A 24,020-nucleotide genomic window follows, 5' to 3' on the forward strand; every position below is an offset into this window, starting at 1 on the left:
CAATATCACAAAATCATTGATAAGTATGCTTGCTCCAAGTCTAGTAGCACGCTGTTTGTTTAAATGCTTGGATTAAGCGAAGCAGGGTATCTGGAATTATTTTGCAGTTATTAGTGTTTACCAATGTCCTGGGAGACAGCTTGTTCGTCTATTTCAGGTGAACAGAAGTAACCTGCAACGTATCAACACATGAACTCACGTGGAAAAAGTTTAAACATTTCATTTGAGAAGGCCTAACGAATCGACTTTGTGGGTCTTGTACATGAAAAACGAATGGATATTCACGATATTTTTCACCTGTCAAATGATTGCCATTTGTGAGGGATAGACAGCATGTAGAAGAAGGAAGCGGTCTGACCTTCCGCGGGGCAAGGTCCACAAGACCAGTGGCAGATTAGAAAAGCAACTTGGATTTCGTCTCGGCTTTAGCAGTTGAAATATATCTCTAAATGTCTCTCTTTTTCTCACAATCAACCAACATTTGACTATATCAGTGAAATATTTGACTGTGAAATTCCAAGGGAAATAGTTGCCTTCTAACACAGGCTTGCACCCTGCAGTTTCAGAAACACCCCGCACGCAAACGAAGTAGATACTTCAGCGCAGTAGACTACTGCAATTCTACTGCAAACATGCTTCAAATCTGCTTCGACTGGGGAGCTAATTAGCATATTTGAAACATGCTTCTATCATGCTGCAAATCTACTGCATTGATGCTCCTCCTCTGTACGACCCTATGTAATTTTTGAAGTAGAATTGCAGTAGGCTATGCTGCATTTCTACTGCAAATATGCTCCACACCACTACTGCGTTAATGCTTCTTTGCTACTTCGATACTACTGCATTTTCGTGCGGGACTGCATACGTGCCTAGCAGACATGACTTGTACTACCCAGCAACCCCCCCCCCCTACACACACACACACACACACATTACAATTCTCCCACTGCTACAACAATTTCAGAAAAAAGTGGACATTCGTTTATCAACATACCAGGAACCTTGATCTAATTGTTTTTCAGAGCCAGCGACATACTAGTAATAACGTACCTCTCTAACAGAAAGGCGGTTAATTCGTCCACAAGTTTTTGGGAAGGAATTGAGCACGCTTTGTTGCTCTGTTTGGTACATGTACTTGCTGCATGTACGGAAGAAATGATTCTCGTACTCTAGTTCTGTTTTACAATGTTTGCAGGTTATTTCTTCCAGAGGGATTCTCATGTGCCTGCCTTTCTCTATTGCCAGCTCATAGCCACTTATTCTCATTTTGGCAATGTATTTTTTGTGTGTGTGTTTGTGTGTGTGTTAGCTTGTGGCACTAATTTTTGAGTAATTTTCGAGATCGTGTGAGTTTTTTAGTATTTAATAAGTGAGCAGTTTATTGTATTTTTCCATGCACAAATCTTTTCAAAAGAGACCTTCACTTTTTAGATTTATTTCCTTTTCTAGCTCAGATGTTTCATTCCAATGTTGCATTCCCCAATTCTGTCTAAATGTCGCCACTGCTTTAGTCCAATGATACCATTTGCACATTTTAAGTGAATTTGCTCAATTTGTTATTCATCTTATTAATTAGGTTCAGTGATTTAGAATTTCCTGAGCCTACACCTCAGTACCATAAAGTAAAATCGGTTTTACAGTTCTATCAAACAGCTTCATTTGTAGTACTGGATATCTACATTTCAGTAGTCACATTTGAATTTGTGGGGTTACAAAGAGACAAGTTCCCTTTATTGCAATACGGACTTCTACACATTCAAAGAAATTCTGCAACCAAGTAGAGTAAAGTGATCAAAATAAAGATGTAAATAGCCCGCACGAAAATGCAGTAGTATCGAAGTAGCAAAGAAGCATTAACGCAGTAGTAGTGTGGAGCATATTTTCAGTAGAAATGCAGTATAGCCTACTGCAATTCTACTCCAAAAAGTACATAGGTTTGTACAGAGAGGAGCATTTATGCAGTAGATTAGCAGCATGATAGAAGCGTGTTTCAAATATGCTAATTAGCTCCTAAATCGAAGCAGATTTGAAGCATGTTTGCAGTATGATTGCAGTACTCTACTGCGCTGGAGTATCTACTGCGTTTTCGTGCGGGCTAGGTCTAACCCACGTGCCCCTGTCTACCCCCCTTATAACCCCTACCCCACCACCACAACAATAATGTTCATAAACAACAAAGTACTCCAATGTCTACAGCTAATCTCCTCTTTACGCCAGTCCCACAGTTTATTAAAACATTCCTCTTCTTCTCAACTGGAGACGCATTCAAATTAAAGAAAAATCCTTTAAGCACCACAGGTAAGTAGCATATCCCCTTTTCTCCTTGCTGTCTTTATTTCGTCAATGGGTTTTATTTGTCTAATTATGGATTCAATGTTACATTAACTAAGACGTAAAGGAAAGCATTTTGGAGACATACTAAGCTCGATGTGTCAACTTATGTGAAGTTGATGTGAGGTATGTGGACGTTTTGGCTCATGGTTTATGCATGCAGTTTGTCTTGGCCTATTGTTGGGCGCAATTAACAAGTAGCTCATATAAAACTCGTTTGCACGGTGAGGAGTTTAATTGGTATATTTACTTAAGTCTGTAAACTGGTCGAAGAAAAAACAGGTATGTGCGACAACTGCTGTTCATGCATGGATTTACTTTATATATATATATATATATATATATATATATATATATATATATATATATATATATATGGTGACTTCTTATCAGTTAACTGTGACGTCTAATTTAGTTTAGCTTTTTTTTATATCTAGGTAGGTTAAATTTCTGCACAAAACAGACGCATTAGTAACAATATTGAGCTATTATATACTACTCTACAGCATTGGTCAAAAAGGTTGTCCCACCCCCATTTCCATGTACTTTTAATTACAAATGAACACCTCACAGCTGTAATTTGTTAGAAATAATGCTTTTTATTACAGATACCGTGTCTAACATGATTAATGGTTTAAAAAATACAAAATAGAGGTAAAAATATACATATTTTATACCATTTAGTCAAATTTATAAGAGGTACCCCCTCTAATCCACTGTTTCACTGTGACTTCTACAGATGTAAAGAAATATCTATAAAATTGAAAAGACGCCATCAAATGTCCCCAAATTCACAGACAATTAGCACTAGGGTGTGCTCGTTAAAGATCACGTGCCTAACAGCGTGTGCGTCTACCGCGTACTGCAATTATCTCCTGTAGACGGCGCGACAAGCCTTCAACACGGGTAACAATTCTGTTTTGTGGAATATTGTCCCATTCTTTTTAAACAAGTTGGGGGAGTTGGTCCACGTTTTTATGGGGTTGGTTCTCCTTTGCATTGCACACTCCAATTCATGTCACAGTTGATTAGTAAGCTTAATATCAGGGCTCAAAGATGGAGGTTCCATCCTTAGAGCATTGTGTTTCTTCAACAAACACTTGCCAGGCGAGAGGTGTGAGCAAGTGTGCAGTCATGGTAAAGCCTGGAATTAACCCCAAAGTCAGTTCTTGAAGATGGAATGAGATATCAGCTGAGAATTCTACGTACAGTGATCCCACAGGCACCTGAACCTGGCCATCCATCACTGGAAAGAAGTCTATTTTGATGCAGAATTAAGTTATTTCTTGTATCCCATCGATGGTCAAAGAGGGTCCATAGACATGTTAAAAAATGCCTCTTGGAAGGGTGTGTGTATGATAATATCGCCTGAGGTGTTAGATCAGTCCGCATTTGGAGAACATTCCAAGCCCATGGTATTAGTACAGTGTTCCTTTTGGAACAAAACGTAACAGGGGCATTTTAATGTAACATTTTCAACAGAAATCTCACTCCATTTGCAAGAGGTGACCTCAGGGATGCTACTGGCTTCATTGTGACAACGCACTTGCTCACAGCTCTCGTCTGGCAAACGATTTGTTGCAGAAACACAGGGGTCTGAGGATGGGCCAACAGTCTTTGGGTCCTGATATTAATCCTACTGAACACCTGTGGCATGAATTGGAATGTGCACTGCAGAGGAGAACCAATTCCCAAATAATCTTGACCAATTCCGCCACGCTCTTTAGGATGAATGAGACAATATCCCACATAACATAATTGTTACCCGTGTTGAAGGCTTGTCGCGCCGTCTACAGGAGATCATTGCAGTACGCGGTAGACGCACACGCTGTTAGGCACGTGATCTTTAACGAGGACACCCTAATGCTAATTGTCTGTGAATTTGGGGACATTTGATGGCGTCTTTTCAATTTTATAGACATTTCTTTACATCTGTAGAAGTCACAGTGGATTTGAGGGGGTACCTCTTATAAATTTGACTAAATGGTATAAAATATGTATATTTTCACGACTATTTTGTATTTTTTAAACCATTAATCATGTTAGACACGGTATCTGTAATAAAAAGCACTATTTCTAACAATTTACAGCTGTGAGGTGATCATTTGTAAATAAAAGTACATGGAAATTGGGGTAGGACAACCTTTTTGACCAATGCTGTATATTATATGATGACTATGTAATGCAGTTAGGCCACAATATAGTGCGTAATAGTTCAGCTTTGGCAGAATAAGTCATTGATACGTATGGCCCTGGTAGAGAGAAAGAGAAAGTACTTCAAAATTTATTGTCAGATCACACTAGAGTTTGAAGGCTATGAGATTGCCAATATATTTATAGACCAAGGCCCGGTTTCATCAAGACTGGATTGCGCTATCCTGTGGATAAAATTATTGCTGTCCTCTGGATAGCGCTATTCAGAGGATAGTGCGTTTCATCAACAACGAATAGTGTTATCCAGAGGATAAATCAGCTTACCCAGAAGATAAAGTTGTCCGCTCGAAATAGGTGAGATAAATCTGTTATCATGCTGTCAAATCATCAAAAATGACGAACCTGCTTGGTTTGGCAGTGAATCCTTTGAGATTTCGCAGGGGTAGAATGATTAGAGAGAGAATTTGAGAAGAATTGTGTTTGGTTTTGATGCTCTGAGTGATACTTAATCAATTGATTATATAACATACATTGATTATATAATATATATCAAAGTTGACATCGCACCCGCTACGAAAAGAACCCATGCAATCTCCTTGAGAGACCAATTGTCTTTTATTTTACTAAAACATACCTTTGAAATTGACGTAAAAACTCCACATTGCTTTTGACAGTATCTGCCAAACGTGTCTAGTCAGCCATTTTATTAGAAAGTATCTCACGACCTTGCCCTTCCACTGCAAATTGTAAACATTGCATGAGGCACAACTAATGCAATGTGGTCTGTTTTGACACTGACACTAAAAAATATCCTGTAGATATTATTTCTATTATTTTAATGAATGTACCATCTTGAAATATTGTTTAATTTGGGCAATTTATTTTCCAAATATGGTATAGATAATTTTTCGTTAGCAACTGTCATGGCTTTTACAATGTTTATAGCAACCAATTGCATGATGGGAATGTATTTTTTCCAAATATGGTATTGGATAATCTTTTATCCACTGGATTACTATCATGCTGTTTATCCAGCCTTTGTGAAACACAAATTTATACAGAGGATAACTATCCAGAGGATAAGAGATGTATACCATGGATAGTGTTATCCACTGAAAAGCCTATACGGCCTTGATGAAACCTGACCCAGATGCCAATAGACGGAAAACACATCGACTGGCAAATTGCAAAATAGGCTAAATATATTGGTAACCGATTTAATATTTTTTTTATTCACAAAAAGACAAGCAAAATACATATGCAAAGACACACACACACACAAGCACACACACATGACATTCACTATACATTAAGTAAACATGAAATTTATGTAGATAGCCAGACTACGTATAATACAATATAATACAGGTGATGCTGCACATTACACGATACAAACATTTTACATAGAAGGAAGTAGCGAAAAAGTAACATGACACTGTAAAGTAAATTTAAAAATACATTTTGCAAATCTTCCCTCTCCGCTCCACAGATAAAGCACTTTTCTGACACCTCAATACCGATTCTTTTCAAGTATGACCTAACTGGTAAGATTCTAAAAATTATTCTATATTGGAAACACTGAAGTTTTGTTTCTCGTGTAACATAAAAACAATTCTCGTAAACATTCTTCCAAGTGATATTTATATTTAGATTTAGGTTCCATTTCCTTTCGTCTACCAAGTTTTTCACGAGTTTCACTCATGAGAACCTGATAGAAATCTTTACACCCATTTCGACTCTTTATAAGTAGCTGAACCGGCTGAGGAATATAAGGAAATAAAATTTATTCAAAAATTTCTTCATTGTTCTTTTCTTTTAACCTACATTTTAAACTGTTACGTATTCCAAAATATTTTAGATCCCATATTCTATGAAGTCCAAATTTCCTTTCCAGTTCAGCTGTGGTTAAAAATTTCCCTTCGTTGAAAAGATCGCCAATTATTCTTAAACCCTTACTGTACCATTCATTATCAAATATTGATACCCCACCCAATTTTACTTTACTATTATACCACAGAGGTTTAAGAGCAATATTGCTATTCATATCTTCTATACCGTATGTTACATCTTTCCAGGAGATAATGACATCTCTCCAAAAACTATTTTTGCAATTGCGTAAGAGTATATCTAAATAATCATTTCCATAGTCAAAAATATTCCAAATAGATTGTAAATCAAAGGTGCTCTGGAGAATAGTGTTATATACGTTATTTTTAAGGTATAGTCTTCTTATACATGTACATTTTAATGCCGTATGAATTTACTTAAATCTGTCATTTTAGACCACCATATTCATAATCTTTTACTATTTGACCTCTCCTTACCTTATCAATCTTGCTACCCCAAATGAATTGGAAAAAAAAGGGAATTTAATTTTTTGATGAATACTGGATCTGGATTTGGAGGAAAAATGAAAAGATGGTTCAGCATTGGAATGATAAGGGTTTTTACGGTAGTATTTCTATCAATAGGGGTTAGTATTCTTCTATTCCAATGCCGAATCATACCCTCTATCTCGGGATATGTTTCTCAAAGTTTAAAGTGACCATATCGTTTAAATTTACCAAGAATTCTATACCTAAGAGATTAAATTGAGTCGAACCCCAATCAAGTTTCCATCTAACGTGGTGAAAAACTTCCCGACTATATTTTCTTGACCCAATCCACACTGGTTTAGTCTTACTGTTGTTGATATGGAGACCTGAAATTTTTGAGAAATAATCTAGTGTACGGAAAGATTCTGAGAAAGAAGACCTATTACCATCTAATATAAGGGTGGTGTCATCAGCATACTGGATTATTTTAAATTCGGTGTCACCAAGTTTTATTCCGCAAATAACTTTGTTATTCTTTATCATGATTGCGAGGATCTCGGCACAAAGGAGAAAGATATAGGGAGACAAAGGGTCCCCCTGACGACAGTCCCTCGAAATCTTGAAAGGCTTCGACAAGTAGTCGTTTTGTGCAATAGAGGCCTTGCTATCGTAATAAGGATATGGAACCACTTTTTTTATCGTTTCCCCAAAATTTTAAAAGTGTAAAACTCTATCAATGAAGCCCCAATCTACAGAATCAAAGGCCTTTTCAAAATTGATGAGAATGAGTAAAGCAGGAATATTTTGCTTTTCTGCGATATGCATTATATCATAAATCAATCTTGTATTTTCCCCAATATATCTTCCGGCAATAAACCCGGACTGAGAATTAGAAATAATTTCATCAAGAGAGAGTTTCATTCTTTCCGCTATACAGCCCGAGATCATTATGTTAATAACATTTAAAAGGGTTATAGGCCTCCATTTTTTAAAATGAATTTTCTGATTTTATCGGCTTTTGGAATACAGGTTATAATCCCAAGATTTTGACTATCCATCATTTTCCCTTTGATGAAAATTTCATTAACTGCTCTAATTAGAAAGTAAATCATTCCAAAAATATGGATTCAAGTGAACAGAAATGTTTTGTAAGCTTCTCTCCTTCCTCAATCCATCTGCATTTTGATCGGACGAGGACTCCTTTTAGTTTTTCTTGTCTGATATTTTTCAACGCATCCCTCTTAGCCTCAAGTTCGTCCAAAGTATTTTCATTTGGGTGATTCATTTCCATTAAATTAATTTCACTTTCTAGTTCTAATTCTTGCCTATGCCTTTGTTTTTTCTTGAAAGAGGAGTGGGGAATTGTCATTCCTTTAATTTCCATTAAAAGCATTTCTAAAAATAAGGAGTCATCAATCGTGAATATATTTGTTCGTTTGGAATTTCTGGAATTTTTTCTTCAGCGTACACTGGAATTGCATATTGTACTTTTGTTCTCTTAATTATATCCTTCACTTTACTCACATATTCCTCATCTTTCAAGAGGGAACTGTTAAGTACCCAAGTGCATTTGCCCTTAATAAATATATTAAGCTTTAATTCTAAAATTACGGGTGAATGATCAGATCGGTATGATGCATTAATAAAAATATTAGAAACTGAATTTTGAAGGTAATCTGCAATTAAAAAGAAATCTAGTCTAGCCTGCCTTCTGGGATTCCTTCTTCTCCACGTGAATCTCGTCAGGATAGATAATTCTGAAATAGTCAATTATATTTAGGTCATTCATAATTTCAAGTAGTTTTTGCCTAGCTCTAGGGTTATTCACATTTGCATAATGTTCTGTGTCTAGATCAGGGTTTAAAGTAAGGTTATAATGTCACCACAGATCAAAAATTTTTCATTATTGAAGTCTATTATTATATCTCGTACCTGTTCATAAGAGTCTGGAGTATCCCTGTTCGGGCCATAAATGTTGATTAATGTGAATCTATTTTTTTTTTCTATATTTACATCAAGAGCTATAATGTTCTGTGTCTATGTACAGCCAAACAAAACTAGGGATATCGGTTGGGGAAGGATACACAGAACCATTTTATTCTAAACTGGGAATTAAGCAAGGCGATAATTTAAGTCCAGTCCTTTTTAACATTTTCATTGACGATGTAAAAACCGCACTAAACCCAAATGGCGATGAAAAAATGTCCCATATACTGTATGCAGATGACCTGGTGTTGCTCTCAGAAACAAGTGATGGCTTACAAAAATTATTGTCACGCCTTGAAAAATACTGCAAAAAATGGCAACTCCATGTAAACGTGAAAAAATGCAAAATACTTATATTCAATAAAGCTGGAAAAACTGAACAGCACATAAAATTTACAATAAATGAAAACATCCTGGAAAATGTTAAAGAATATCCTTATCTAGGCATCACCTTCACTAATACAGGTAATCTCAATAAAGCAATGCACAACCTAAAACAAAAAGCATCGAAGGCCATGTTTGCACTAAAAAGCACTATATCCTCCCAAAACATATCTTCCCCACTATTACAAATGAAGCTATTTGATAGAACCGTAAAACCAATTTTGCTATATGGTAGTGAGGTATGGGGACAAGAAATTCTTAAACAAAAATCACTGAGCCTAAATAAAATCAATAACATGCCATTCGAGCAAATTCAATTAAAAATGTGCAAATGGGTTTTAGGAGTGAGAAAAACTGCCAGTAATAATGCCTGCAGAGCAGAATTGGGTAGATACCCAATCCTTACAGATATAATTAAATCTATGCAAAAATATTACATCAGACTTAAAAATCTCCCGAATACAAGAATACTGAAACAAACATTTAACGAAGAAAAAATTTTGAAAAAAGATAATTGGACTAAAACAGTGGCGTCATTTAGACAAAATTGGGGAATTCAAAATTGGGATGAAACACCAGACATAGAAAAACAAATTAATCTAAAAATTGAAGGACTCTTTTGGGAAGACTTGAGCAAGGAGGACAACAATAAACTGCGTACTTATCGAAAAGTAAAAAACTCATACGATCTCGAAAATTACTTAAAAATAAAAGCCACAAGCTCAGACAAAAAATACATTGCTAAAATGAGAATCAGTGACCATGAGCTGGCGATAGAGAAAGGCAGGCACATGAAAATCCCCCTGGAAGAGAGAATGTGCACAAGCTGTAAAACGGAAATAGAGGACGAAAAACATTTCTTCCTCATTTGTAGTAAATACCAAAGAGAGCGACAAAATATGCTCAGTTCCCTCCCAAATACAGTGAGACAAAATTATGAATTAGCAGGCAGTGATCAGAAACTATCCATCCTCCTTAACCCTCGAGACCATAAGTCACTGAAAGCAATATCACATTATATACAGTTAAGAGCACAATGAAGTAGCACTCTCTTTTATGTAAGCATAATATGGTAGTTTCTGTAGTAGTCTAGACAGCAAACAATGTTAAATTGTAACATTCAAAGCTGAATAAATTATTATTATTATTATTATCATTATTATAAGGTTGCCATCATTCGTTTTAAATTCTTTAAGGTACTTGAATTCAAAATTATTATTTATTAAAATTGCAACACCCCGAGAGTTAGTAGAAAAGAAATTAAAATATGCTTTGTAACCCTATTCTGATATAATCCTTTTTTCTTCATGGCTATCAAAATGGGTATCCTGCAAACATAGTATTTAATATTTAACTATAGATTTAATATTTAACTATCCGTTTACAAACTGCTCACAATGTGGCTGTATCTAGTGGCTGTTATCGTCATCCTGGCGTCAGTATGGCTGTGGTAGGTACAATATTATATCACTCTCAAATATTAATGCCGTTTGGATACTTCTTACTTATAAACTGGCATTTTGTAAATATAATCAGTAAACAAGAGAGTGACTTAACGAGAGAACTGAAAATAATTATTATAAGTATTATCCCCTCGCTTTGGGGACAAAAGTCGGGGTTCATGTAATCCTGCCTGTCCGTGGGCCCGTGCATTAATAATGCCTGCTATCCCATCCAGGGACAGATGCAGGATAATTTGAAGGGGGTCCGGAACAACAGGCCTCCGATGCGAAACCGACCATCGCCCCCTTGGTGTTGGGTTCGGGGCCTGCTCACGGGCGCTTTGCCCTGAGCGTCAGGGCACTATAAAGCCAACTTGCTCACTATTCATACCTTATGGGGTAGCACAATACAGTGCCCCTGGCGAACACCAGTTAATCTGCAGTAGAATGTCATTTGTCCAAAATGAAACGTAAAGCCTATTTAATTTTGCTTTATTTAATTTTGTTAACTGCATTGAAGATGATATTTGAAAGATCAATAATATCTTTTCAAAAGAAAAAAATATACTAGATGATTTTTGTTTCTTTCTGCTTATCAAAAAAAAAAAAATTTAAAAAAAAATTGCTACTGAAGATATAAACACAATACACGTGCTTGCCCTATGCCAAGTTTGACAGCTACACTGTATGTCCGATGCCTCTATAAGGACTGCGCAATGGCTACACCAAAATCAGTTTTTAAAGCAGAAAAATTCTTGTGTTGTATCACTGACTTTCGATTGCAAGATATTTTTAGTTCAGACTTCAAGCTCCGCGTCACCCACTTTGCTTCTTTGTCTCGTCTACACGAGATGACGTCAGCGCAAGGCAGAAACGGCAGCTCCAGGCGGGACAGATCTGTGACGTTCGAGACATGTAGCTTCCAAATATGGAAGCACCCCAGGCAAAGTTTTGCCCAACACACACCCAGTATGTTTTTGGTTGCTAGAGTTAGTATTGCTGACATGGGTTTTATTTGAAATCAAAATCAAGCTGACAATACTGGAATCTAGAACCTAGGGTAGGGCGCTGATAATTTGTTGGAGTTTTGGAGAGCAAACAGTGCACTTTGGTTCTGTTTAGAACTATGATTTAGCAAGTCAGAATAAAACGGTTGTTATTGTAGTAAAAGTAAAACATGTGCTTGTCAATAGGGCTTCCCGTTCGTCAAGGCATATACATTGGGATGTTGGGATGTCACGCGGATTCTCGCGTTCATTCGAGACCAAAATAACATATGGCGCCATAAGAAAGCAGACGCGTGATGCAATCCTTAGACGTAAGTTGCGAGTTTTTGCATTAAGCCAACTTGCTCACTATTCATACCTTATGGGGTAGCACAATACAGTGCCCCTGGCGAACACCAGTTAATCTGCAGTAGAATGAAAAACGAAAAGCCCAGTTGCGCTTCCTTGCAAAGCAACATCGTGAAACACAAAGTTTTCCCGCTGCCTTCACCCAAGTACTTCAAAGGGGCGTGCCAGACATTTAAGCTGATTACATTGACTGCGCCATAGCGAGGATCCCTCCTAAGATAAATCTATCCTGATGGTACGATAACTTTTATTCTGAACAAAGCCTTATTGTGCGCTTTGTCCCCAGATGACACACTGTGAATAAGCTACAACAAGCTGTGGCTATAATTATATACAGGATCCTCCATCTTTTTTATCATATATAAGACGTAAGAACAATATTCAAATCTGAGGTGGCTCTCTCTAATGGTAAAAACCCAGATAAATTAAGATCCAGAGTTTGTACAAATAAAAATGCATTTTGGATCCCAAATTTTGAACAACAAAATGCAGCAAATGGTTCAATGCACTTTAATTTCCATCTAGTCCCAGCCGGTTTGGATGGCATACAGTAAATGGGAACAGATGTATGGAAAAACATATGGGTACGTATTCAAAAGTTTGCCGAGTAATTTGGTGTGCTCCAGGTAGCGTTCAGTTCTTTCTTTGCAGAAAGGACTTACTTTTTAATTCACTAAATTATTTAGACATATTACAGAATTTGAGTGTGAACTTAAGCCATTAACTTATTAATTTGATTATAACCAGGCAGTGCATGTCAAGTTCATTTGATGATCTGCAAAGACACGTGACGTAATTTACATGGATTAATAAAATGCCCAGTGAGGTACATAAAAGATTGCCCGAATGGCAGCTTGTAATTCCACAATAGAAGTGCTGTCAGCAGGTTATTTTAACAATTAAAATTATTCAGCGAGATGAGACATGGGTATGAATCACTGTCAATCTGAATGCTTAATTTAACAGTGTTGTTTTCATTTTAGGATTTACTTCTTCAATTCTCCGAGCATTTTGACTTCAGACGTCGATTTTCTGAGAGAAGTGTTTGTCAAACAGTTCAGTAAATTTTACCAAAGAGCAGTGAGTAATGGTTTTTACTAATGCCACCCTCCAGAGTTTTTTTTTAATCAATTGCATTACAGTTGTGTTTAAATAAGACACCTGATTCTGCACTGGAACTGAGCACATTTGGCTCTTTTTCAGATCCCTGAATTCATAGATACAGAGAACGAAGAAGTGGGGATGCTTTTGGCTAAAGGAAAACGATGGAAGCGATTGCGATTAGTAAGCAACCCGTCGTTCTCCACCCTAAAAATGAAACAAGTAAGAATGAGAATGATTGTGGAAAGTAAACCGTTTGTTAAGAGAATAAACGTTGTAAGATAAAATGTTTCTCTCACCAGAGAGCACACAAGCCAGTTGTGTGATTCAATTCCTTTGAGTAATGGTCGAATATCCAAGAGGAAACACCCGAAGACACTACTAGTCTCTTTTAAGAACACTTATTTATTTTACCACCTTTAAAGATGTCACAAGAGAAAGTGAACAACATATACCGCCACTTTGTAAACCCTCTTGTAGTATCTACTAGTAGCAGGGATTTGCCGGGAACTTTTAGGGCAATGCATACTTTACTTCAATTAACATACTGTGTAAGCAGCATGTGTGGCTGCATATTATTGCAGATGGCGCCACTGATCCAGGAATCGGTGAAGAGTTTCATGGAAGCTATGGAAAGGCGTTGTCAGGAGGGAAAGCCGTTTAATATCCATGAGTAAGTAATGTCGAATTCATGTTTTACGTATTGAATAGCCAGTACCCAAAAATTAGATGTCTGCATTAGGATATCATTCAAGACCGTGCGGTATACTTATAGTATTTAATCTCGATCTATAATCATACGTAAATCATCTCTCTCTCTCTCTCTCTATTCGTATTGAATAGCCAGTAACCAAAAATTAGATGTCTGCATTAGGATATCATTCAAGACCGTGCGGTATACTTATAGTATTTAATCTCGATCTATAATCATACGTAAATAATCTCTCTCTCTCTCTCTCTCTCATGAAAAGAATAACTGAAGAACGACAAAACCTGGTAGTAAATTCATGTAATTTAATATGCCATTTATTTATGTTATGCAATTTAGTGAATTCCAAGGCCTCACCATGGAAGTCATCGGCTCGTGTGGTTTTGGTCTCGAGCTGAACTCAGTGCGAGATAAAACGTCACCATTTCTGGCAGCATGTCGTAAATTCTCCGGCACGTCATCACTAGCGATGATGGCGCCCTTCTTTATTTCCGGTACGCATATGATCACGTCGTGACAAGGTCATCCATCTATTGGCTGGCCTTAAGGTCAGAGTGTCAATTTGATGCCCTAATAATTTGGGCTTTGAAAACTGTATATAAACCCAAGGATCAATTATCACTGCTACGTTCAATTATCCTTATTTTTTTTACCTGATATGGCCTCCGGTAGGCACGTTGGGTTACACTGCCCGTCAACCGTGTTCAGCAGAAACAAAATATGTATGTGATCCGTAGCTTATGTTCCTGATTGCAGGGATTTTTCCATCGATGACAGGTCTAGCCAAGTTGTGGAACAAATATCTGATGAGAAAGAGGAGGCATGACATAGGCGCACTTGCCAGCGCTGCCATACAGTCCAGATTAAATAATCCAAAGGTATAATGAAACTATATTACTGGTAAAAACCTGTCATGGATTGGAATGAATTATGTCTAATAATAATGTGTTCTTAATTCACCAACAAGTAAGTAAATATAAAAATTTCAAAACGCAAATTAAAGCCCTACGCTTAAACGCCTCTATGAGTTTTGGGTTTTCTTGTAAAATATATATAAAGATCAACGCGTTAATAATAATAAAATTATTGAATGACATGAGATAGCATATCAGATAAAGTTCAAAAACATGAATGCATGTCATCCCATAAGCGTAAATGCAAAGTAATTCAGTGACCTATATAAGTTTTGAAAGTGGTTAACAATCACGTGGTGAATTTTCAGTCTCGACGGGTGGATCTCCTACAGTTGATTTTGGACGCCAAAACTGACAATCTGGACTCGACTGTACCTCAGGCGATGACGGACAGTGACGTAATATCAACACAAGATGGAGTTGAGGCGGGTCAGCAGAGCGGCACTTCCTCATCTCAAAGAAGATATTCACAAAAGGTGAAACTCACAGAAAAGGTAAAAGGGCAATCTGGTGTGTGTGGGTGTGTGGGCGCGCGCGTTCGTGTGTGTGTGTGCATGTGTGTGTATATGTGTGACTGTGTGACTGTGTGCATCTAAGGAGGAATTCAATGTTTCACGACAATGCATACACCGTAAATGATACTTATTCAAGCGAATTCCGCTGTAGCAATATTTGATAGAACCTGCTAATGTGGACGGTTCGAAACCGAATCCGTTTAAGTCTATAAATGGCACTCACGATTAAAACGTTGTTAATGTAATAACTGTTTTAATATATAGAATTTTGGTAGGACAACATGAATGGGCGAGCACTGATTGTTAATTGTTAAAAAAAAAAAAAACATAATTTTAATGTTTCCACCATATGTGCAGTATTTGATACGTACGTTAGTAGTATTTTAAATTATGCATCATAAATATGGGGATTTAATAAGGCAAAGGGTATTTAAAAAAGTACATACGAATCTTTTGAAAAGAATGTTGTGTGTTAAAGGAAGCACTAGTGATAACTTAGTGTTTTATGAAACGGGGAGATACCCACTTATTTTAGATAGAAAGCTTTAGCATTATTAAATATTGGTTGAAAATATGTATTAAACAAACAGCTACAAAAATATCCTTAAAATAATTTTGAGTGAAGAAGTTGTATACGGAATGAACTTAAATCAATGGGTCTGTGATTTACTTGTTATGAAAACATGTCAGATGTTTGTAAACTTTTTTTGATAAAACAAAGATTGAAATATAATTTTAAACAAGTATTGACCCGAGAAATATTCAATGCGAGGAAAGGGTTATTGTATCAACATCTTGTTGATAATTACACAGTGCAATTGTATTTAAATAAGTCAATTTCCCAGAAAAATTAGGAATGTATCGCAAAATTTAGGCTTTCATCACATAATCTAGCTGTGGAGACTGGAAGTTTCACAGACACAAATAAAAAATTAAGAACCTGTAAATTATGTAATTTATACGATGTAGATGATGCATTTCACTTTATCCTTACATGCCCTCACTACAGTACGATTAGGCATGAATACACCAGGACATTTTATTATACAAAGCCAAGCGTCTTTAAACTAATTAAATTATTATCACTTAACAATGTCTCACACTTAAAGAACTTGAGAAAGTTTTTAAAATATGCATTGGAGCTAAAATTAGGGTCACTCCGATGAATTGTTATTATTATTATTATTATTATTATTATTATTATTATTATTATAATTTGCATCAGAAGTAGTTGTTTTTGCAGTGACAGTTAAGTCGATGTGACTTTATGTTGTCAATGTATTCCATTCAGATGAGCCGTACGGCTCAAAGGTTTAATAAATTGAATTAATTGTTGACTTTTATTTCAATCTTTAGGAGATCCGGGCACAGTGTGTAACGTTTTTGTTCGCAGGGTATGAAACCACCAGCACCGCCCTGGCATACGCCGCCTACCACCTAGCAACGAGTCCAGAGGCACAGAAAACTCTCCAGGCGGAGGTAGACCAATACTGCACTGAAGAGGTAAGTGTCTGCAGGGAAACAACTCTCTTGAAGGGAAAGAATTATATATTGAAACAGTGTAGGAATATACCTAGTTGAATTCAGATAGTTCTATAGTAAAATAGTTGGATTCAGGCGGCGCCTTTGTACACACTTTTTAAAGTAAATGGCGGATGTACAAAATCAAGCCCTAAGATCCTATAAAATAATGTAGTGTTTCAAAGTAATTAAACTGCGGTAGGGAGATTAATTTCCAAGATGAGCCAGTTGTTACTAATAGTTTAAATCACATCGACGCAATTGTATCATGTTGTTGTTGTAATTATATTAATTGGGAATTAGAGATGTTCTGCTTCTTTTTTGTATAGCTTATTTAATCAGTTTGTCAGTTATGTATCAAATATTATTTTTCTTATATATATATATATATATATATATATATATATATATATATATATATATATATATATATATATATATGTTATTCAAATAAATTATATAAATAAATAAAAATAATAGTGAACATAGTATGACAATACACATAGAACAAAAAACAATGTAAAGAAGCTTATGCACACATACATACAGCGCACGTGCAGTCATGTTCGCTCGTTTCCTCCTCTGTACGTCAACTGTACAGCAATTATTTTCATAATAATAATAATAATAATAATAATAATAGTCAACTGTACATAAATAATAATAATAATAATAATAATAATAATAATAATAATCCAATGAAAGTAAGTAGTTGAGAAGATGTAAAGCAAAGTTTGAAAATCGAAAGCTAAAAGCAAACTGCTCATCAAACTTACACTTTTTTGGATACATGAACTAACTACACGTGGAATAGATGCACAATTATTCGACCACTTTACATCATTTTCAAACTAAGCACTTTTTTCAATCAGCTTGAAAAACAATGTATGACATATCGAAACTTTTTTAGGGTCCTCCATCGTATGAGACCATAAGTAAGATGCAGTATTTGGACATGTTCTTAAGGGAAGCGCTGCGACTACACCCTATCGCTCCAGAGTAAGTAGCCTCACTAATGCAAAATAAATCCAATTTTATTCTATATAAAAGTTGCGCATAAGCAGCAGCCATATCTCATTTTGCGCTACAGTACCTAACCGTTAGGGGCCATTCATTTTTGCCCTCATTCTCACACGTCTTCATAGAGTACACATTTTCCAGACCCTTCGCAAGGTGAAGGTTAAAAAGGTGACCTTCGCCAACACACCCCTAGGTCTGTGATCATCATTTTATTTTCCCAAAGCACACAGAAGGCATTACCATCAGTGTACGGTTTGTAGACTTGTGAAAATAATGATAAAATGAATAACTCCGTAGTCAACCATAGGGAGCACGTGCTTTGTCCTGTAATTTTCCCTTACAACAGCCACGCACTAAAAACGAATTCTAAAAAAAAAATGAGATAATTTTTTCGATGAAATAGGTTTTTTGATACCTCGTGTCGTAATAATTAAAAGTAAGAGTTCCTGAAAAAGTGGTGCGATCATTTTTAAAGGATTGAATCGCATCGGCTGATGCGTAATGAATTTTAATTCAAATTAAATTTTTAATTCAAATTAAAATTTGTCAAACTACATCTATAAACTAGTATGTTTTCATTAGTGGACCAGGGAGAACTGCACAGGAATCCAGCACAGTGATGGGTGTTCACATCCCCAAAGGCATGAGTGTTCGCTGTAACATATACAGTATCCACATGGATCCTGAGCACTGGGCACCCCCAGACCCCAGCCTCTTCCGTCCTGAACGGTAAGGTGCTGCCATCTATCGATAATCATAGGATTTTGCTATTTATTTGAAGAAAGGTTTTGATTATTTTTATTTTGACTTGATTTTTTTATTTGTTTATTTTATTTATTTTTAGACAAAGGTGAAACTTAAATTAAATCTCATTTTGGAGTTAACGTTTGAAATGTTTGAGGTATTAACATTCAAGACTTATCACATTATCTTTTTCGTGTCAGTGACATATTCATCTTCATAATTACTATTGCACAAATTCATTTTTGAGTCAAATTTAAGCATGCTTGTTTCCGCCCTGTAATTTGAAAGTCTAATGACCTCAGCCAGGCGCATTCATGCTCTGCAATAGTCGTGGGTAAACCAGGTTCACGTGACATGATGTAACACTACGTCATCTTTGTGTTGTTCTTCTATCCAGGTTCACGGCAGAGAGGGTTGCTAAGCGTCACCCCATGGCCTGGCATTGGTATGAGGTTCGCCCTGATGGAGGCCAAGATGACCTTGGCGTGTCTCGTGAAGAAGTTCAGCGTTGAGACCTGTGCTGAGACGCAGATTCCAGTGGTTCACGTGGCTAGGGGCACAGTGCAGCCGGAGAAAGGTGTCACCGTGCGTCTTGGAAGGCGGAATGCGGTGGGCAATAAGACTACAAAATAGACATATTAGTTGAACATATTCACAAAGTTCCATAGCAAGTGTCACGATTGACGATGTTGTATGACTTATATCTTTCAGAAATAATTAGCTTACATGTTTAAAGTAGAAAAAAATTGAGAAATGTGTTCCGTTTAAAATGTTCTATTGTGCGGATGGATGTCGAATTTAGTTGACAAAGAACGGCATTGTATTTGAAAGACATCAAAAAGGATGACTATTAACGTGAACAAGTTTTAAAATATGTATATGATTTATTTTAAATTAAAATACATCCCTTAATATTTTATAAATATATGTTTACAGATATATTAAGTCTCTCTGCATGCTTTTTTTAAAGAACACTAGCTAGGGTGTTATATATTTCAGAATCATCAGTTAGGATTACTATTTCTGTGAACACGTTTTAAGATATGTTTATAAATATCTTTATATGTCCCTTAATATCTTATCAATGTATTTTTCAAATGTCACTTTGCATGTTCTTTTAAGAACACTAGCTACACGGTTGGGTGTTTTATAGTGCAGAGTCATCAGTTATGCTTACTATTTCTGTGAACAAGTTTTAAGATATGTTTTTAAATAACTTTAACTGTTTTTAAATAACTTAAATAACTGCCTGCTTTTCTTTTCTTTTTTTTTCAAAGGAACACTGGCTAGGGTGTAATATCCCTCGTAATTCCAGCTCTACAGTACGCTGGTATATATATATATATATATATATATATATATATATATATATATATATATATATATATATATATATATATATATATATATATATATATTTAGATGTATGTATACCAATGCAAAGTGATGGATAAAAAGAATATTGCGTTTTCATTTTATATAAAAATTGATCTATTAATGTGTTGCATTGTTAAATCTGACCACTTTATTGATTTACAAGTTCTGAGAATGGCAATAATTTGTCAAACCTTAGCGACAGTTCCTGGAATAAGGTTAATACACAGTAGACCTGGTTTAGTTCCACACACGTTACTGTTATTTCTGTTCTTTCCATGTTAAACACACTGTATATATTTATTAATGACTGTTGTTATCAAATGATTTTCACTTTATTCGCACCCTCTGAAGAAATTAAGAACGCACGACCGTTAATATAAGCAGAAGGTGTTCAAAAATAATCCTAATATACTGTATACTGTGCACGTTAACAACGGTCCGCTATAAGTCACAGTTTTATTACAGGTTTAAATCCATCAGTACAAATAATAAACCACGTGCAACACAAACGTCTTACGGCGCCCTCCACGCGTCGATACTAAAACTGGAAGAATCGTTATTGGCTGAGAGGCACTGTTGTTTTCAACAAACGTTTACAACTTAATGGCGTCGTCCACTTGCAAAACGACGCTTCGACAACGTCGTCAAAGCTGTTAAAATGGAGACGGTTGCACGGATTTGACACTTCCTCGACACTGTAGAAGAGTTAACGGACCGTTTATATAGTGGCATAGCACGGGTATTCACTGCAATCAGGATTAGAGGACCAAAGATGGGTCTTCTTCTATTATCTTCCCCATTATTTTAACCGTCTGCACCCTCCCACTGTCCCGTCCCTTCACCCTGGATCCCCCAGTAAATATACTGTACCACAAGTGGCATCATTTGAGCCATCTGGACCCTCAATCTGTGCTTTTATGTTCTGCTTGCTTTCCCAAGTAAATATATCACAAGCGAAAATCATTTTAACCTTCTGGACCCTCCTAATGCACTATCCATTCCCCTTTATTATCCCAGTGAATATACCAATAGCGGCATTATTGTTACCCTTTTTAACCATTTGACTGATATGTGAACTGTATAAATACACTCTAGCATTTCATCCCAAGTGCTGGACCCATGTTTTTCTTCACATTTATATTATGTTCTTATTGATATTAATTTTTATTTTTGATGGAGCAATATTTTTTTCTTAGTTACTATAACTCAGCTGTGTCTTTGTGCCCTATTTTTATTCCCTTTAGAGATACCAATGTCGACAAAAACTACTTTTACACTCGTTATTAAGAAAAACTCAAATCTGAAGATTGTCTTTCTACCAATTACCTCGTTTAAAATACTGTAACTGTAAACAGAAAATATCCCTTTTACGCATTACAAATTTAAATTTACCATGCATTCAAAATTTTCAAATTGTGTCTTACGATTACACCCCCAAATATATATATAATTGACTAAATAATTATGCAAAAAGAACACCAAAATAAATATATATATATTGAACTGAAACATTATCATCTTCCAATCCACAAATTACAATTAAATTAGATAGAGTGGAATTGCATCGTAAGTACCCCATCTTCGTGTTCCTATTGACATCCAATTACCGGTTCAATAACAAGAAATTAGAAATACTGTAAACGTCAAAGCCACAAATTACAGACTGCACAGCGACAGATATATCTTTACTTCAAGAAACTTCCAATAAGCACTTTGACTATGGTGATCAAAATTTAATGTTGTGAAAAAAAAAAAAAAAAAACACTAAGCCCATTGACAAAGTGGACAGTCATTCTTTTTGGAAGCTATGAAAAGGAAACCTTCTAGTCACTCAGACCCAAATGTTAATAGAGTAAAATAACGGAAACTGCAGTTGGTGCTTCCCATTTTCAGTGCCCATAGTCCGTATTCATATGGAATTCAGTCCTGTTTTTTGACTGTGTATACATTCCTGTATTGTTTGTCCGTATTCAATATTTCCCCACCGTCAATGAGTTTCCGTTGTGTGTTATTGTCCCTGTATCTTTTATGTTCGTTCAGGTAACAAGAAAGGTCTCCATGGCGGCAGACCAGGTGGATCGGGTGGGTTCAAGTCGTCATAGTCGTTGGCCGCGTCCCCATTGTAGTCTCCGCAGATTCCACGTACCCCCAGGGCAGAGGCGCAATGTTTGCCAGTCATTTCTATCTCAACCGTGTGCAGGTAGACACTGACAGTCATTGGAACTTCATGGCAACGTATAATGTACCCTCTAGGTGCAAGACTGTCCCCTGTAACAAGTCCACCAGCATATACGAAAGGTGTTTCAGTAATTTCGCCTGTGCCTCGGTTCTGGAAGGAAAATGCAAACGATGTTGTTGTTTTTTTTTTCTGAATCACAGAAACAGTATAAACTACTGCAACATTTCTACAAGATAGGGTGGAACTAGGAAGATAGAAGTGGAATAGGGCTGGGGCTACATCGGACTCGGTTCGGGAAGGCAAATGCAAAACATTTTTAAAAAAATGCAATATTTATAATGAATAGCAAGCAGTTAATGAACAATATCGATTGCACTGCATTGAAATGAAATCCATACGAGAGAGAGAGTGAAGGAGGGAGGGAGTGACAGCAAGGAACGTACTACATGGACTTAATAGGTGGGTTTAAAATGTGTTAACTGAATTGAAAACTAAAAGAAGGAAAAAGACTCACCCACAACGTCACAGTTGAGCCTAAATCGGCCACGAAGAATTCTTCAGAACACTTCACGTGTACTCGTTTGATGCGTGTTTTTGGTCCCCCGTTAAAGAGCTCCTGCTCCGTGGCCACCCACCAATAATTACCCGTCCACGACATGACCATGATGCCGAATTTCGTAACGACTGGTAGACTTATAGTTTGAACAGGAGTGTTATAACTGAAGTGCAGGCCGTCAAACGTCTTGTAGCGAACATCGCCCCGTGCCCAGCAAGTGGCATTCGGAACTAAATGAAAAGAGGATTCCAATTTTAAGTACATTATGCTGAAGGTATCAATGAATAAATATCTCAGCTTCAAATGCTTGAAATACTTATCTTAAGTTTGGTGTTCTGTTGGCTAAAGGGTTGTGAGAATAGTGGAAATGAAGCCGGCTTCTAAATTAAAATAAATAAATAAATAAATAAAATAAATAAATAAAATAAAATAAAATAATAAAAATAATAATAATAATAAAAGAAAAAAAGAAAAAAAAATCAACCGACATTTCAAACCTAACATAGGTTACATTTTCCGTGCTGCGTCCATGTAGCATACGAAATCGCACTAGTTCTAGGCCTGGATAAAATAAGAAATCCCCGTGTTGTGTGGTTCGTAAAATTAACTTTATTAAAAGTAAAACGTCGACACGAGGCAGAATATATATATTTTATGTATATATTATGTTTTAATTACTCCTTAACTGTCGCACTGTCGTTAAGAGAGACAGAAGAATAACTTGATCCTGCAATCTCAAAACTTATAGAAACATGTTTTCAATTTTTTGTCATGTTTGATTTTTAAATCCCTGAACAGGATAGAATGTAGGAAACAAATTCAATCATTTATCCATTGAGGAAATCACATGTATGCTTAAAAGTAAATTGGCAAATAGAAGTTTTCAAGTTCATTTACTTCATAAAATATGTCTTTGTTTGCCATTATCAAATACGCAGAATACTAAAATCAACGAGCTACTTAAAGGTGCGTTGCGTTTCTCTGGTATTAAAACTGTCATTTCTACTTACGTTCATAATAAACTTCAGGTGCCAAAGATTCGTTGCCTACAAGTGGTGCTATATTAGCTTCAATTTCATCAAATTCCTCGTCGTATACCGCCGCACTGGGCCCAACGCACTGGCAAATCAGCAGTATGGCCACGACCAGGGAAATAAAATGTCGATCCATGATGTCGGCAAGCAGCTGTGTCAGCAGTCGTCACTGTCAAGCTTTATAAGTCCTCGTGTTTATCAAATGTTCATTACGACGGAACAGAAACTACCAATGAACGTTTTGATGAATATTAATGTTGACGTCATCAGAGTTTAAAAAATTGTTTACACTTGTCCCATGCCTTACTTTTATTTTCTTCTGTTTGTAGAATTCTGGAAAAGAGTCAAGGTGAAGATTTTAGTTGTTTATCTGAATCCTTATT

The 24,020-nt window shown here is 36.2% G+C and overlaps 2 protein-coding genes across 2 annotated transcripts; one reads left to right on the plus strand and one right to left on the minus strand.

Moving 5' to 3' along the window:
- Positions 1-14,092: 14,092 nt before the first annotated feature.
- On the plus strand, positions 14,093-19,779 carry LOC106162908 (cytochrome P450 3A41-like). The gene is made up of 7 exons (XM_087013846.1): positions 14,093-14,271; positions 14,534-14,655; positions 15,000-15,185; positions 16,563-16,709; positions 17,638-17,726; positions 18,330-18,476; positions 18,889-19,779. The coding sequence occupies exons 1-7, from the start codon at positions 14,106-14,108 to the stop codon at positions 19,001-19,003; spliced, it is 972 nt and encodes a 323-aa protein (XP_086869972.1). The 5' UTR covers positions 14,093-14,105; the 3' UTR covers positions 19,004-19,779.
- Positions 19,780-21,083: 1,304 nt separating this feature from the next.
- On the minus strand, positions 21,084-23,804 carry LOC147761919 (uncharacterized). Its single transcript, XM_087013821.1, has 3 exons — positions 23,614-23,804; positions 22,562-22,833; positions 21,084-22,197 (listed from the first exon to the last, which is right to left on the minus strand). The coding sequence occupies exons 1-3, from the start codon at positions 23,771-23,773 to the stop codon at positions 21,895-21,897; spliced, it is 735 nt and encodes a 244-aa protein (XP_086869947.1). The 5' UTR covers positions 23,774-23,804; the 3' UTR covers positions 21,084-21,894.
- Between the last annotated feature and the right edge of the window lie 216 nt (positions 23,805-24,020).

This window comes from Lingula anatina, chromosome 5 (genome assembly GCF_051362555.1).
Source record: "Lingula anatina isolate TDL-2025a chromosome 5, LinAna3.0, whole genome shotgun sequence".
In the NCBI taxonomy this organism is placed as follows: Eukaryota; Metazoa; Brachiopoda; class Lingulata; order Lingulida; family Lingulidae; genus Lingula; species Lingula anatina.

Coding starts and splice junctions, on each gene's coding strand:
- LOC147761919 (XM_087013821.1), bottom strand. CDS start 23,773: ATGGATCGACATTTTATTTCCCTGGTCGTGGCCATACTGCTGATTTGC. Junction 22,834..23,613: donor ACCTGAAGTTTATTATGAAC/GTAAGTAGAAAT, acceptor CTTTTCATTTAG/TTCCGAATGCCACTTGCTGG. Junction 22,198..22,561: donor GCTCAACTGTGACGTTGTGG/GTGAGTCTTTTT, acceptor TTTTCCTTCCAG/AACCGAGGCACAGGCGAAAT.
- LOC106162908 (XM_087013846.1), top strand. CDS start 14,106: ATGCAATTTAGTGAATTCCAAGGCCTCACCATGGAAGTCATCGGCTCG. Junction 14,272..14,533: donor GGCGCCCTTCTTTATTTCCG/GTACGCATATGA, acceptor TCCTGATTGCAG/GGATTTTTCCATCGATGACA. Junction 16,710..17,637: donor ACCAATACTGCACTGAAGAG/GTAAGTGTCTGC, acceptor AAACTTTTTTAG/GGTCCTCCATCGTATGAGAC.